The sequence below is a fragment of the Rhamphochromis longiceps genome, linkage group LG18, assembly GCF_057381845.1.
Source record: "Rhamphochromis longiceps isolate RC_006_pf linkage group LG18, R_longiceps_female_GT1.1, whole genome shotgun sequence".
NCBI classification, from domain to species: domain Eukaryota; kingdom Metazoa; phylum Chordata; class Actinopteri; order Cichliformes; family Cichlidae; genus Rhamphochromis; species Rhamphochromis longiceps.
The window spans coordinates 22,953,768-22,969,327 of NC_140574.1; the positions used below are offsets into that span (position 1 = coordinate 22,953,768).

The 15,560-nt window shown below is 42.3% G+C and overlaps 3 protein-coding genes across 9 annotated transcripts in view; 1 reads left to right on the forward strand and 2 right to left on the reverse strand.

Annotated features, from left to right (window-relative positions):
• The window catches only part of cactin, a 12,714-nt gene extending 11,686 nt beyond the window's left edge, over positions 1-1,028 (forward strand). The window contains exons 9-10 of the mRNA XM_085388400.1: positions 1-240; positions 337-1,028. The exon at positions 1-240 is cut by the window's left edge and continues 83 nt beyond it. Of these exons, the coding sequence (XP_085244526.1) occupies positions 1-240; positions 337-827 (731 nt within the window). The 3' untranslated portion in view covers positions 828-1,028. The remainder of the gene's footprint in view (positions 241-336) is intronic.
• A 120-nt stretch (positions 1,029-1,148) lies between these two features.
• sema4e (semaphorin 4e) lies at positions 1,149-7,784 on the reverse strand. 6 transcript variants are annotated; one of them, XM_085388405.1, is made up of 16 exons: positions 7,363-7,784; positions 7,158-7,186; positions 5,886-6,200; positions 5,579-5,724; positions 4,797-4,859; positions 4,621-4,719; positions 4,413-4,512; positions 4,216-4,323; positions 3,986-4,137; positions 3,664-3,842; positions 3,395-3,551; positions 3,052-3,274; positions 2,809-2,924; positions 2,384-2,556; positions 2,243-2,295; positions 1,149-2,133 (listed from the first exon to the last, which is right to left on the reverse strand). In XM_085388405.1, the coding sequence occupies exons 3-16, from the start codon at positions 5,992-5,994 to the stop codon at positions 1,574-1,576; spliced, it is 2,238 nt and encodes a 745-aa protein (XP_085244531.1). In that variant the 5' UTR covers positions 5,995-6,200; positions 7,158-7,186; positions 7,363-7,784; the 3' UTR covers positions 1,149-1,573. The 6 variants fall into 6 exon arrangements, with proteins under 6 accessions (XP_085244531.1, XP_085244528.1, XP_085244529.1 ...); XM_085388402.1 differs by having other exon boundaries at positions 7,309-7,784; XM_085388403.1 differs by lacking the exon at positions 7,158-7,186.
• A 647-nt stretch (positions 7,785-8,431) lies between these two features.
• stap2a (signal transducing adaptor family member 2a) lies at positions 8,432-15,455 on the reverse strand. 2 transcript variants are annotated; one of them, XM_085390115.1, is made up of 11 exons: positions 15,210-15,455; positions 14,297-14,368; positions 14,092-14,211; positions 13,944-14,000; positions 13,708-13,859; positions 13,477-13,608; positions 13,302-13,371; positions 10,221-10,323; positions 10,046-10,141; positions 9,837-9,968; positions 8,432-9,751 (listed from the first exon to the last, which is right to left on the reverse strand). In XM_085390115.1, the coding sequence occupies exons 1-11, from the start codon at positions 15,453-15,455 to the stop codon at positions 9,696-9,698; spliced, it is 1,236 nt and encodes a 411-aa protein (XP_085246241.1). In that variant the 3' UTR covers positions 8,432-9,695. The 2 variants fall into 2 exon arrangements, with proteins under 2 accessions (XP_085246241.1, XP_085246242.1); XM_085390116.1 differs by lacking the exon at positions 15,210-15,455 and adding an exon at positions 14,479-14,621.
• Between the last annotated feature and the right edge of the window lie 105 nt (positions 15,456-15,560).

The window sequence follows — 15,560 nt, forward strand, 5'->3', positions numbered from 1 at the left end:
ACCAAGATGAGGAAGGTGGCGAAAAGGGTGACAAGAAGGATGGAGAGGAAAAGGATGATGTTGTGGAGGCTGTTCTGACGGAGGAGGACCTGATCCAGCAGAGCCAAGCGGAGTATGACTCGGGTCGCTACAGCCCAACGTTGCTCATGCAGTCTGAGCTGCCGCTGGACACCCACACGATCACCCCAGAGGAAGACGCACACCGGCTGCAGTTAGCACGCAGACAGCTCCAAGTCACAGGTATGAGATGACAGCAAAGCATTCTCACTGCAGAAATGTATAACCATGCATATTGGGAACTGTAGCCTCACTGTTTTCCCACTTTCTGTCTGTCAGGTGATGCCAGCGAAAGTGCAGAGGACGCCTTTGTGCGACGGGCCAAGGAAGGCATGGGCAACGATGAGGCCCAGTTCAGCGTTGAGTTTCCGGTCACTGGGAAAATGTACCTGTGGGCAGACAAATACCGCCCCAGGAAACCACGCTTCTTCAACAGGGTCCACACAGGCTTCGAGTGGAACAAGTACAACCAGACACATTACGACTTCGACAACCCTCCCCCTAAGATAGTCCAAGGTTACAAGTTCAACATCTTCTATCCAGATTTGATTGACAAGCGATCCACGCCGCAGTACTTCCTCGAGCCCAGTCCCGACAACAAGGACTTTGGGATTTTAAGGTTCCACGCGGGCCCGCCATATGAGGACATTGCTTTTAAGATCGTAAACAGGGAGTGGGAGTACTCGCACCGACACGGCTTTCGCTGTCAGTTCGCCAATGGGATCTTCCAGCTTTGGTTCCACTTCAAGAGGTATCGCTACAGGAGATAAATGCCACAGATCAGTACGGACCAAAGCCGCCAGTGACTGGGTTTTACACATGCTGTACAGTAAAGGTGCTTTGTTGTTTTTGTTTTAGCTGCTCTCTTAGAAAAGCAGTATTAAAGCTTCAAATCACTGTACTGATGTCTAAGAAAGCAGAACTGTAATTTAGTCAAAAAGTTACACATTAAAGATTTTTTTTCCCCCATTCTCCTTTTGGCCACTGGTTAATGGGTTTCATACAAACTTCACGTTAGAGATGAAACAGTAAGCATTTTAAACTCGCTGAAACAACTTAAAGAACATATAGAAATTGTTTAATTACAATAAAACAAAGTCTTGGTAGCTAGTGGTTACAGAATAAGTGGCTCGATTTCAATTACTGTACATTCCCTGTTTAACAAAAAAAAAAAAAAAAAAAAAAAAAAAAAAAATCAAACCAGTCATTGCAACATATTCCAATCTGTGGTACTTAAAACAATTAGTAGGAATTTGAGCACAAACCTGCATATAAAACAAAAAGGCAGGAATTCAAGTACATCATATTTGTACCAAAAATAACTTAGTTTTATCAGTTTTGTTTATCAAAACAAGCATTTGAAATGTTTTTACATCCAAGTTTCTATGCAAATATTACCGCTGAACCCCTATTCTCATTAGTTCAGGGCAGAAATGAAACTGTTTCTGTCCCCCCCGCATTGATTTGACTCTAAAGTCTATCTTTGTTAATGTCATGCGCTTCAGCTTTGTGACTCTCAGTGTTGGTTGTTGTTACTGTTGCTGCTGATGACCACAGACTTTTCCTCTCTGGGTGCAGCTTGGTAGCTCACACCAGAGTGTAAAGCCTCCTGGTTCTGGCTCTCCTGAGATTGCTCTTCACTTTTACTCTTAAAGCAACTCCAAGGCATACACAGATGGCCTTTGTAAAAGTTCCAGGCCAAAAGGGCAAAAAAAGCAAGCCCCAAAAGAGCACATGCAACCTGCAGTCCTGTAACTGATGCACAATCAGTCTGAGCTTGGGTATCCAGTGTCCTATCACCTGAGTCTGATAGGTCAATTGTGACCAGATGCTCAATTACAGTTATGCTGTGCTTTTTAGCTCTGGAGTGCTCCACAGACAAGCAGCGGTAATGACCGGCATCGCTTAATGAAACATTCTGGATCAGAAGTCCGTCTTGTAGCTGAAGTGCAGCTGAAGGCGTCAGATCAATATTGTTCTTCTGCCACATGATTTTTCCCAAGCTGGAAAGGGGTAGACAGCTGAGCTTCAGGTCCTCACCTTCCCGGACGGACAAATTCACAGGCTTGATAGGGTCTGAAATTTCAACAGACACCCATAAATCCATTTTCAGTTTGACAACTGCAACAGATCACATGCAGAAACGTGCAAACTCCAGAAGATTCAGTTTCATGAATAAACTCACCAGCATCAGGGCAGAGGGAAGCATCTCCAACTTTCAAACTTTGAATTATTTCACTACAAAAAAAAGAGCAAGTAAATGGAAAATTAGTTTGCATATACAACATCAATATCACTTGGTCCTTGTCTTTAAAGTGATGCCTACCGGTGTGATTTAGAAATGAAAACGCATTTCCCCAGAGCACTGTTCCAGCCACAGTACGGGTCTCTGGCTAGAACACAGTCCATACAGGATGAGGACCTCTCACAGGTGGCCAGTGGTATCTGGGCTACTCCAGTGTCTGAGCCTGCATAGAGCTGACCATGTACATCTTGGATCTATGACAGAAACACAGAGCACCGATGATGCTGATGTACATTGACACCAAACATATTGAACCTGTTTATTCTTTCTGAGAAGACTCTTTATAAATAACTTAAATATGTGTTTTTTCACATTCTTGATGAATCCCGTCTTGCTGAAGGATAAAAAATAAATAAATAAAAATGTAATGGAATTCCTGAAACAATATCACTACTGAGGCATCAGCTGTGATATAAACTTTTAAATGAATGGTTATCTCAAATTACCGTGATATTTGAGAATTTAAGAATCTTGATTGGCTGACGGGGGTGGAAGATTTGTACTTCCTCTATGATGAACATCTCTCCGTCGTAGTTCACAGCTTTCAGCACTGTGCCTTTGTCTTTTGTATAAAAACAAGAAAACATATTTACATGCATAAAGTCCAGTATGCTTACCACTGTTAAGTCATCAAAAACAGCAAAATGGACAATAAACAGGAAGTGACAGAATGATGTACTGATGCAAACCTGTGCCTATAAACATCACGGGGTACTTGTTGCCATCTGCAGCTTTCATTTGGTTTACTATGATTTGTGTGAATGTAGCTCCTCTGCGCACCAATAGAGGTTTATCTCCTATTGGCTGGATAACCTGGTCCATGAGGGGCTTGTCCTTGACAAACTGAAGGGTTCGGTCTGGTAGATCCAAAGTTTCATGTATGCCCGCTTTACGAGCTGCATTATTTATACACTAGCAAAGGATCAACAAAAAGGAAAGAGAGAGCAGGGTGCAAAAAGGAATCAGCTTCCTGCTAGGGTTTTCTTTAAAAAAATAAAATAAAATGCACAAGGGAATTTTGGGAAGACTTACAGCTCCAGGCCGAGGGACGGGCACTTCTCCGCTATACATCACCCACTTAACAAAGGAGGTTTCTACGGGGACTGGGGTCTTGTACTTCCCCTCTGCAAACACTCGGCTTATGTCTGACACGCGGTACGCACACACTGCAGACAAGTCTGATGTGTCCCTTAAATAAACACACACACCAAACATGCAGGACATCTTAGCCAACTGGTGTCCTAAAGACATAAAAGAGGAAGTTAGCCTTTTCCTTCTTACACAAACATGTCCAAACGTACAACTGTGCTGTGAAGACGGTGTAAAAAATACAGCTCTTCCAATCCTTCTCGGGGTCACACCAGCGGTATGCGTCCCGGATAATGTACGGCAGCTGGGACTCCAGCACCGGACAGTCTATTCTAGCTTTCAAGAAGGTTGTCCACTTTTTCTGCAAAGTCCTTAGACCGCCAAGATCCCCCTGTGAACACAGAAATTCATAACAGGAGGAAAAATACACATAGCAACGAAACAACGGAAAGGGCTGCAGGAGCACAAATGGAGGAAGTGCCATTTATGTGCCAGTGTCATTGGAAGTGCATGCAATGTAAAACCTTTTATCACCTTGCAGACGCGGGCCACGCGGGACACCACCAGTTTGTTGTAGCAGTCACACTCCACAGCGGTCTCACTAAAGAACAGGTAAACTTTGTCGTCATCTCCGCTTTCACTTTCCTTGCTCTCTTGCATCTGAGCCATGGAAACAAAGGTGGGCTCTGGCACAAGAAGAAAAGAAATCTTTAACTTTGACTCAACTAATAGGTTTAAAAAAAAAATTTTTTTTTATATCTTACCATTAAGCCAGGAGCTTTTAAACTCAGTCCGTATGTTACCAGACGAGCGTATTAGGACGGGTTCAGAGCCGAGGAAGTTCATTGACGTGGCTGAGTAAAGATCATCACCTAACGAGACCAGAGAGCAAAAGAAAATCTGTTTGCTCTGCTAATCTTTTCAACAGGTTTCTTAGTGTAGTTGGCAAATTTCTACCTACCTGCCATGATTGAAGCGTATCTCTGGAAAGGATCAAATGGACACTTCCCTTTGCCATCCTCTATCTCCTTCTCAAAAGTCAATGCATCACCTGAAAAGGACTGCACCGGCAAACACCGTTTTATCTTTGGAATTATTCTGCACTTATTGTGAAGCTGATGAAAAGCCACAAAAACCATCTATTCAATCAGTTAGTGAATTTATCTCACCACGTATTTGCACTCGGGATCAAAAGCATTGGTTCCACACACATACATTCTGTCATCTCCCACCTCATGCAGGATCCTGATATAGTTCAAGCACTCCGTCTGTGAAAGGAATTCAAGAACCAGTGACTGCCTCTGCTTAATGTAAATTGACCTTTACAAAACTACAATTAACCAACCTCTGCATTTTTTCCTTTGTTTTTACATTCTGTCTTTTTTGCTGGAGTTGCTTCCCATGCAGCCTAAAATATAAAAAACACAATTTTGGTCACACTTCAAAAAAATTAATAGAAGTTCTGTTGAATAGGGTAAAGTTTGGGCCTGTCATAATAACTGATTGATGACAAACGTTATGACAAGTCCACAACTCTGACATTGCTTTCATTACTGGTCACACTACTCTGTGTGGTAGGAGAACATGTTTCTCAGGGCTAACAGGTTTTCTGCTGTACAGAACAATACTTCCAACGTTTACATTTTTTTAAAGAAAGCACAGCTGCTGTTAAGATGGTTAAACTGTGAAGATGTGGCTAAAATTGTTGCTGAACAGGAAGTGTTGCGGCTCAAATGAGATGATCTGCTTTAGTATGTCTGCTAGCTTTGTTTACACTGTGTTAAGAATCAACGGTCAAATACGCCATGATACTTGCCATTTTTTGACTGTAGCTGATCATTAATAAGGTGCAATCTGAGGTGAAAACAGGATAAATTCATGTGAAGGAAGAGTAATTTAAGGACAAAGTTTTAAACAGGTTTTTTTCCCATCTTTGAAAAATGTGTCAAAACTCTGGTTATGAGACTTCCTGTTAAGCTGGTGGTATGGTATGGTATGGTATGGGAAATGGTCTTATCGGCTATGTTGGGCACTTGCCCTGGATTGGTGAAAGAGATTGCTTTAAAAGGAATAAAGTGGGTGCTGCCTGTTAAAAAAACAAACAAACAAAAAAAACGGTGTTCTTACTGAAGCACGTTTCTGGGAGATGTTATAGAGGTCAAGTGCGTACACTTTTTCCCTAGCACCAAGCATGAGCACGCCTTTATCTTCTATCAACAGCATGGTGGAGTAGTTATAGACATCATTCTCACTAAAAAAACGAGCATTGTCCCCTAAGGGAAAAAAAAGAGACAGCAGACAAATGATTAACTCGGCAACCACCAGTGATTAAATCCCATTTCCTTTTGAGTCAATCCAAATTATATGAGCTAACACAAGCTGACGCACTGTAAGTCAAGTTGCAAGTTACACAAGACAAAAGAGCAGCGCTTACTGTGATAAGGCACAGATCTGCGGGGGATGCAGTTCAGTGGTAAGTTTTCCTTGGCCATCAAGGCCAGAGGCAGCAGGCAGAAGACAGTGAGGGACAGCAGCAGATTCATGGCTCCTTTTGCTCAAGCTCAGAGGATTTTTGGCTTTATTGTTTCCTCAACAGTCAGTCATAGAGCGGTAAAGGCGGCAGGGTGGCATCTATGACGTGATGTGGTCTGTGGTGTTTGAAGGGTAGCAGCCCCTTTACTGGCCCCGCTCTGCAGGCTGTCCATGGGGAGATGGATGGCACGGACCAAAGACACAAAGGCGATGGGGGCTGAAAAATACAAGGGTGTACAAGATATTAAAAACGGTTCATGAGTAAAGAAGGAAAAGTATAGAACCTTAATGGATGTACAGCACAACACCAGGACAATAGCTGACAGGGGTAAACATTAAAGTGCATCAAAACAAAGTGTAAGAAACTTAGCCAAAAAAAAAAAGGGGGGGGGGGGGGGGGGGGGGAAGAAAGAAAAGAAAAAGTAAAGGAATCGCCAGAAAGGACAGAGTGAGCTAAAGTCAGCACTGCAGTAATTCTGTCAGTGCCATAGTGATGTTAATGCAGGGCCATGAAAAGCATTCAGCAGGGTGCAGGGATGTCAACCTCAGCTCTCCTGCAGCACCAAGCACCGAAACAATGAAAGATTCACACAGAGTGCCAAATTCTGGGCTCGATTAGAGACGAGCTCTTGCACAAAGTTGGCTGCAAGGAAGTTAGATGCAAGAGTGGTTTCACTGCACAGAGCAAGAAACTGAGGTAACCTTTAATTAGGTCGTTGTTACAAAAGGAGCATCTGTTTTCATTACTCTCACAGTAATCAAATTTGAAGTAATGATGTGTGTGTTACCTGATGAGCCACAACATGTCAGAGAATGCACCCCGATAAGATTATTTAGCCTTGAGGGCCAATCCCAGCTTCACTCTACACCCACACGCAGGCGCACACGCACACACTCACAGCACAATGCCTCTCATGTTTACGTTCAACTGAATCTGGACAGTAGAACAAACACGATAAGTGTGTGAAAATCAATGTAGAAACAAAAATCCATAAAATAAATGAGAATTTAACAGTACGCTACTTAGCTAAACTAGTTATAATAATAGTAATAAAGTACGTTACCCCATGTAGTGAAGCTTTAACGTGAAATTCACCCTGAAGCTGTTAATAAAGTAGCTCTTGCAGGTTAGCTAAGAGTGAGCAAACACTCGAATCACAAGTTAATGTCTTACCTGCGCACGGACACACCCCAAGGTTTCCTCTAAGAAAAAAAAATAGTCCCAGCACCTGTTTACGACATATTTCACCACCGCTTCACGGATAGTTTGATAGTTTAAAAAACAAAAACAAATAAACAAGGCAAAATCAAAAACTCCCACATACCTTTAGCAAACACTCAATAAAAGTGTGAACAACTGAGACTAACGTCTAACGTACCCCAGAGGTGTCAGACGTTGGCCGTAGCCAGCAGCTTCACTGAGATTTATTATCTGCAAGCTTGCGTCTAAAAATCAGCGACCGCACAAAAAATTAAAAAGGAAAGGCGCTCAAGCAACGGCTCAGCAGCCCGTCAGCCTCCAGTGAGTGTTTCTAAAGACACAGCGGTGCTTCGTTTCTGTCCACAGCCTCTCTCAGCGGTCATATCCCTCGGTCGGTGAAAGGATCTGAATGGCCGGGGCTCCTACTCCGGACAGCCGCGCAGGTTTTTTTTTTTTTTTTTTAAACTAGTCCCCCACACCCCTTCAGAGTGTGGCGGAAGGCGCTGACCTCCGGTCTGATTAAGTGTTCGTTATAGTACTACTACTGTCGGTAGAAGGCACAGCTGACTCCAGCTGGGCGGATCAGGTAAACCGTAAAAACACCTGGCAGCGTGTCCAAACAGGAGTGATGAAGCAATGCAACATAGCAGGGCGGCGTGTTGTTATCTGCCCTCCACGATGGAAACGATGTATTTACATTAATGCCACCATCATCTCCCTGCATGTGCAATATTCTGGCACTATAATAATCCTGCACATGCACAGAAATATGAAAAGCGCAGAGAACTGATGCATATTTGTTATGATCTTATAGTTACATTTGATTGAGACGCCACAAATCAAGAGAAAGGTTGTAGAGAAAGGGGAGATAGAGGGTTAGCCACTTTGTTATTAAACAAAGAAGCATGTTTGACAAGGTAAATAGATTGATTTTTCTTCTAACTTAGCAAAACCTCAGACTTTAAAAATATTCTCCTTGCTTCCAATTGAAACCAAATGTCTAGCCGTATTTCTGGCAAGACATTTCTAACCGTTTAAATGTGTAGAAACTGTCGATTACATATTAACATTTATTTCTGATAGTTGTCGAGATCGTGGAAGGACTAAAATCGCAATAATCCCCATGTTAATACCTTAACTTTTAACCTAAAAGATTTTTTTAAAGGAAAAACAGGGCACCAATAGTCTTTCTAATCATCAACTGATAACAGTGGAATTTATCAATACTATCTCGATAACAAGAGGCCTTAACTCACAACGGATCCATGCAAAAACACATTTAATTCTTCAGATATCCAACTACCTTTGATAATAATAAAGTAGACGAGACAATCATGTACCAACATACAAGAAACTGTTCACTGCAAGACATTTAAGAGTCATTTGACACTGATCTGTAAACGTTTTTTACACGTAGAGTTACTTGTCGTTGTTTGAGCACCTTCAGACCTATAATCAGTTAACTGTAGTGCAGCTGAAAAAAAAAAAAACTATAACAAAAGTTTCAGGTTTACTCTGCAAAGTAAAGGGGTTGACCTATTGAAAGTGATTGTGCTCATTAGGGTTATGGGACAGACGTACCACAAGAGGGCGCCCTCACTTATGACTACACTAGACTGATTTTTTTTTCTTTTTCCCTTTTTTTTTTTTTACAGAGGAACAGAAATCATCTAGAGTTACATACAGTCTGTGGTTTCCAGGCAGGTCTGGTCAATCATAGCACCATACAATAGCACGTACACAAGAGAAGAGAATAAGGAAACACGCACAACACAGTTAAAGTTGAGCTGTAAATGAGCTACATTGTGTCAACAGCAGTGTTGTAGGACTCGGAGCAGGCAGGCAGAGAGTGTGCAGCTAAGTTGTATTGTTATTATTCCAGTCATGCTACATGTAGTGATGTGAATGAGGTGACTCAAGGAGCTGAGCATGCCTGGATTTGTCTCATGTCAGAGTTTGTTGCATTGGAGTTGATCATGGCAGTCTACATGTTGTTTTTTAAGTGGTTTCCAGTGTTGTAGCAGCAGTTTAGCACCCAGTATTTTTTCATTTATTTGTTTGTTTTTTTGGCTCAAACAGGAAAACATGAGGCTCAACTGGAGGTCCGATATGTGCCAGTCCTTCTGTGAGTGATTCATAGTTCTTGTGGACTGTATTTTTGCTCGGAGGCAGGTTGTAAACAATATTATGCAACTGGACAACGCGCAAGTGGGTCATCAGCCAACCAGGGCGGGCAGCATTTTGAGAGATTGCATGAAAGTAATCTGTGATAACCAGTCGGTCTTGCTCTTAGGGAGCTAGCCAGAGTCAGTTAACTCATGTCAAATCTAACAACATAAATACTGAAACAAACATACACAGTTTTAAGGTTCCCCAAGAGAAAGTAGTGGTTCTGTAGTCCCTTGTCTTCCACATTGAAGGCACAGGATGAGCACGTAGCTGCAGTGAGAGTAGGTTTGGCACCGAAGATTGTGTATGCTGTGACAGGAAGTCCCTCCCAATCAGTAAAAGTCACTCCCGACTCGCTCGTCTCTTCTCCAGCTTCATTTTCAGCTCCTCATTGAGCGCTGTGGACAACCAGGGATAAACAATTTGGGATTAAAGGACTGCAGATAAACTGCCGCCAATGAAATCAGCACATCTTGTACTCACTCTGTGTGAGAGGTGAAGGGGAGAGGATGAGTCGTCTCATCGGGTTGCTGGGCGAGGCCGGGACTGGTGAGGTCAGAATGCGACGGTCTGGGGCGGGGGACCTGGACAGGGGACTGCTGGAGGACCAACGATCTGCACCAGAATGGGAGCAGTGATCACGATATACTCTCTGCCTCTCATTGCACATGGTTTATATGACCGGCACAAACCTTGTTTTGGAGGAAGGACAGGGGCCCTAGGCAGGGGGCTTGAGGGGGCAGTGTGGAGGATCCTCTCTCCATTCTCATCATTGGCAGAAACATATGCTGATGACATAAACTTAACAAAATTAGTATTAAGAATTTGTTTAAAAAGGTGGGTGAGAAATGTTTAGTAATGCCTCACTTATATTCTCCTCATAAGGCTCCTCGAGTAGGAAAGGCTGAAGAGTTCCTGCTGTTTTCTCTACTAGTGCATCAATGACCTCATGAAGAGTGGCACAGGGGATCTGCAAGAAGATACCTCTGTGTTATAATAATAATAACAATAAAAACAATAACATTAACTTAAAACACACAGCTACAGTGTGTTTCATAGTTTGGATAAGCTTTACATTAAAAATAAGTATACATAATCTAGCATACAGACAAATAGTCAATCATATGTTATTGACATACTCACCTCCATATACTCATTAGATCTAAACTACGGCTAAAAAAATAATGGGAGAAAGATGAAGGGAAAGATAATCTATAAAAAATTAGTTTTCAGCAGTTGTTAAAAACAAAACACAGATTCACCCGACCTGATAGGCTGAGGGAAGCTGTTCTAAAGTTTGGGCACTCCAACTTCAAAAGCACCTCAATATCACCTCAGGCTTAAAAGTAAAAACGTGGAACAGTTCAAAGAACCTGTTCAGATAAACTGACAGGCTGAGCAGCAAGAATAGAGGTGCCTCATCAGGGCCAGTGACTTTTTAATAGCAATCTTAAAGTTGTAAATTATGAAATGACAGCGACCGATTTTTGCAGCGTTTTTTTAAATGAAAGAATCAAGTCTGGATTCCCTTGGAGGTGTATTTCAAATTTCAGTTGCAGGTCAAAAATAATACCAAGGTTTTTAGAAGATCTGATATTGGTGGAGATGGGGAACAATGTAATTGGCTGGCCTCCCTGGAGAAATTGTCAGGGCTGAACACAAGAGCCTCAGTTTTACCAGTGTTGAGATGGAGAAAATGTAAATGCATGCAAATATTAATGGCAGTGAAGCATTTGCTGAGGTAGGAGAGGGCCCTGAGGTTGTTGGGCCTAACAGAAAAGTATAGCCGTGTATCATCAGCATAGCAAAGTAGCTGTTAAGCAGAAGACCGAGGGGTACTGCATATAAACAAACAAAAACCGGTCCAAAGATTGAGCCTTGGGGACTCCACATACAAGAAGCACAAATGAGGACATATAAGTGTTAATATGAAGTATAGCCCTGATTCTCCTGCTTTCTTCAATCTCTCTACTCAAATTTAGAATTTGTCTTACAGTTCTATTTTCAAATAATGTTTTTAAGGCCTGTGTGCCAAAATATCCACAAAAATCCTCAAAACCTGAAAACTCAAAAAGCTTTAAAGGATTAATGTGAGGACAGAGCTATATTTGATTTGGACCAGCTGTCAGTACAGAGAAAATAACAGCTCTGAAGAGATCTGAAACATCAAGTTTGTATCTGACATCCTGCATAAAAGCTCTTTATTTAAAAAAAAAAATTATCCAACATAGAGCATCATGGTTAAGTAGCTGTGATTCACAATAAAAGAGGTGAACTGAGACCCGTGTTTTTAATAATCTCATGCATCAGTCTGATCAGTTGGATTTAAGCGGTTTGATGTTTGCAAAAATAAACAAACAACAACACACATTTCTTCAATAAAAACACAGCCATGATGTTAAAATTCTGAATCTATAACAGTAAGGTCTATAAGTTTTTGATCAGGCCACAATTTTGTGAATTTTGGCTCTGTGCACCACCACGATTGATTTGAAATGATGCAAATAAACTCTTTGACTCTTAACTTTGATTCAAGACAAAAATAAATAGCATTGCCCATACAGAAACTACATCATTTTTTTATATAAAAACTTAAACATTGTTTTCAGAGGGATTATTTTCAGTGCTTGAATGCAATCCTTTGCATACAAGGATTCTCTGTTGTCTGGAACTCATGGATATCACCAAACAATGTGGTTCCTTCTCTGTGATGCTCTGCCAGGCCCTTATGTGCAGCTGCTTTTGGTTGCTGCTTGTTAGTGGATTTCTGGGTTTTTTTCCCTTGCACAGGTGAAAAGCATGCTCATTTGAACGGAGATCCTGAGACTCACTCAACCACTTTCATTTCACTTCTCTGGCTTATCAAGCTCCTGGGTTACTTTTGCTATAACCTTTTCAAACTGTACCTTTTTTACTCAAAATGTATACATCCATTTCAAAGTTCACCCACTTACTTCTATGAGCAGTCATATCATCAGTAAACACTGGTGGACTTTGTTCCACTGGCAGCCATGCATGCACATGCTATAACGCTAATTCTGGTGTATTTTACAGCCGGTGTGATCTACTTTGGATCGTGTGCTGTTATTTTCCTTCTGCCCACTCTTCCCATTCTTGAGATAAAAGTTCATCTTGGTTTAATTTTAGCAAAGAATCTTATTGCACAATAATATATTGCTTTCTGTTTCCAAGCAAAGTCTAATCTGATCTTATTGTTCTTAAACGTAAACAGTGGTTTTTGTGTCTTGCCGTAAACCGTCTGCACATTCGTGAAGGCGTCTCTTGATTGCAGGCTTTGACAATGATACACTTACAGTGCCTCCTCGAGTGCTCTTAACTGGCTAGATGTTGTGAAGGGGTTTTTAATCAGTTAATTCCACAATCATCCACTTTACTTGTCTGTTATAGTCTTTAACATCTTTTAGTGTTGCTGAGCTGGAGAATGAAAGTATTTTTAGAAGCAGGTTTCGCCATTTGAAAGCCATAGTGATGACACTTGTGGCAGTTATTTATATGTGTCATCTGACCTAACTTTGATGGTCACTGAGATATAAAAGAATCCGCAGTCAAATCTGATAAACATTTTAAAAATGTGCTGACTTAACACCAAAATAAGATTTAAAATCACTGCTTTGTTACAAGTCTTGTATCTTGTGTCTCCTAAATGAAAAAAGGCACCCATGTCCACAATGTGTAATTACTTTTGAGCCTGTGAAAATGCTGTAGTTTCTAAATGGCTGATGCAATAATTGTTAAAATCCTTCCTTTTCTTTGTGTTTATGTCAATCACACCATTCCTGATCCACTGTGGTGTACACTAGAAAAATTAAACCTCTTCTCCTTTTCCTAATACTCATGAATCTGAAAGTAGGTCAGTTATACTAACATGTTTTACATTCCTCTTATGAAATGTTGTAAAACTGTAACTGATGACACTTGTGCACTTACAGGATTTTCAACATCAATGACATAACCACCTTGGTCCCTCTGTGTGACTCTGTAATGTCTGAAAACTGACCTGGAGCCACAAAAAAGAAAAAGACAGCATGTAATGATATTCTAGTTAACCTTTGATGTTTGTGATTTTGTAACTGCGGTTTTCAGATATTCAGAATGTGTTTACCCGTTGAGATCCTGTCGAGTAGTAACGGCCAACGAGCATCCGTCTCTGCCTGGACGAAGCAACATGTTGCCACAGTCTGGGTGTCTCTCTAAAAGGACTTCAGCCTCCGTCCGGGACACAGGCCGAAAACATCTGCAGATGAAACACACAGTATTACAGTTAATGTGGTGATATACCAAAGCCACTTTAGCTGCAGTGCATCTTCTCTATGTAGCACAGAGGAGCGCTCACGGTGGGATCTCTCCTACTAAAGGAACGGAGAGAGGCGAAGGAGGAGCTCGTGCAGGATTGCGACTTCTCCGCCTGGCTCTTTCTTTGTCCACCACCTCCTGTAGCATTTGTAGCTGCCCCGGCAGCAGTGTGAGATAGGATGGTACATTCAGCTGTAATTGGACAGGAAAAACATGTGAGAGGCAGGCTGGTACAGGGACGCAGGGACAGCAGCTGTGTAAAAGATTAACACCTACATCTATAACAGAGTAGAGGAATCCTTTCCACAGCTCCCGTGATTCCAAGTTTGGTGCCTGGAAAAGACAGCAGCAGCATTTTCTGTCTCAGCAAAGATTTGTTAATTTTAGCATCTTTGCGTCTGAGTGTGTGAGCCAAGTGGCTTACTGTGAGTTTGGTCTCTCCATCCTTCATTTGGAGGATGAGCCTAGCTGCCTCTAGGTTTCTGTCCCGGCTGCAGTCGTCCTTCAGGGACACAAAGCCGCTGAGGTCCAGCTTCTCCACATACTGTTGCACACATAATTATATTTTAGTGCCAGCACACTATTATATGAAAAAAGACACACAAGATGCTATATAATCTGGAACTTACATGAGTGTCCTTGGCGTTGTTGAAGAAATACAAAGAATTCCCACACAGGCACGTCCACAGCCGCCTGGATGCCTGTCACATACAGATGGACACACAGACCTGAACTAAAAATGTTAAACCAAAAAGGGCCAGTGCTGTCTTCCCTGTCAGTGTAATGGATATTTTCCTTTTATCACCCCCACATTTCCTGTCCCTGGAGATGGCTGTAGTGAGTGAGCCTCAGCTGCTGTCAGTCTGTGGCCATGGATCACTGCGACACCCTGCACCTGAGCCATGCTCACATTACATGTCCACATTGCATTAAAAAGGAGCCTAATCAGAGAGGGGTAGGACACCTGGGGAGTGTCTTCTTTATCGTCTTCCCTATAAATAAAGCTAATACGTGAAAGTATCCTTGGGCAAAACTGCCAATTTCTCTGTGTAACTTTATTTGAAATCTAGGATATGTATTTCAGAGATCAGACTGGCGGATCAATAATTCAAAAGATTGAGTGTCTGTGAGTCAGCTAATGGATTCTGAGTGGAAACACTTGGCTGGGGTACCGTTTGTGACAATCAGATGCCCCGTTATCAACAAAATACAGTCCTGTTCGGTTCATGTGGCAATAACATGTAATGTTCGACAGCAGTCGTGATTTCTGTCATTCAGACGCTGTGATTAGATGCTACATCGTTGCATGCTTTGCCTCCAATATGCTTCACCGCTGTGTGAATTAAATAAATCCCCGCCAGCAGCAGCAGTGCAGTTTCGCCTCACCCATTCTCGCACAATAAGGAAGTTGACAGCTCTCTGGGAATGGTGGCTCAGCCGGTGTGCGGTCCATACACACATATACACACACACCGACTTCCAGCATCTACAGGACGCGCCGAAACCAAAATACGGCAATTGATGTGCACCGGGTGAGCCTACCTTTTCTTTCGGTCCTCGCTTCTCCAGGTACCCTTCGTAGTAACAGGGCGGGAGCTGTGCCCGCTGCCCCCCTGGTCCGGAGCGCTGCCTGACGGGTGCAGCCGCCATGAGTGTCGCTGGCTGGCCACCGAACGAGGACAAAGGGGCGCTGAGTAATTCGGGGACTGACACGCCTTCCCCGATGAGATAGTGCCGTGGCAATAATCCAACAGCTGGCTGATGCAGCCTGCTGTGTCTGGGGGTCATGCAGACGGGTGGTTATAGAGATCAAAAATAGGATGACTGGGGGATGAAGTCCCAAGTATTGAGATGTTTAGTGAGCAAGAAAAAAAAGAGCATTTGTCGAAACGT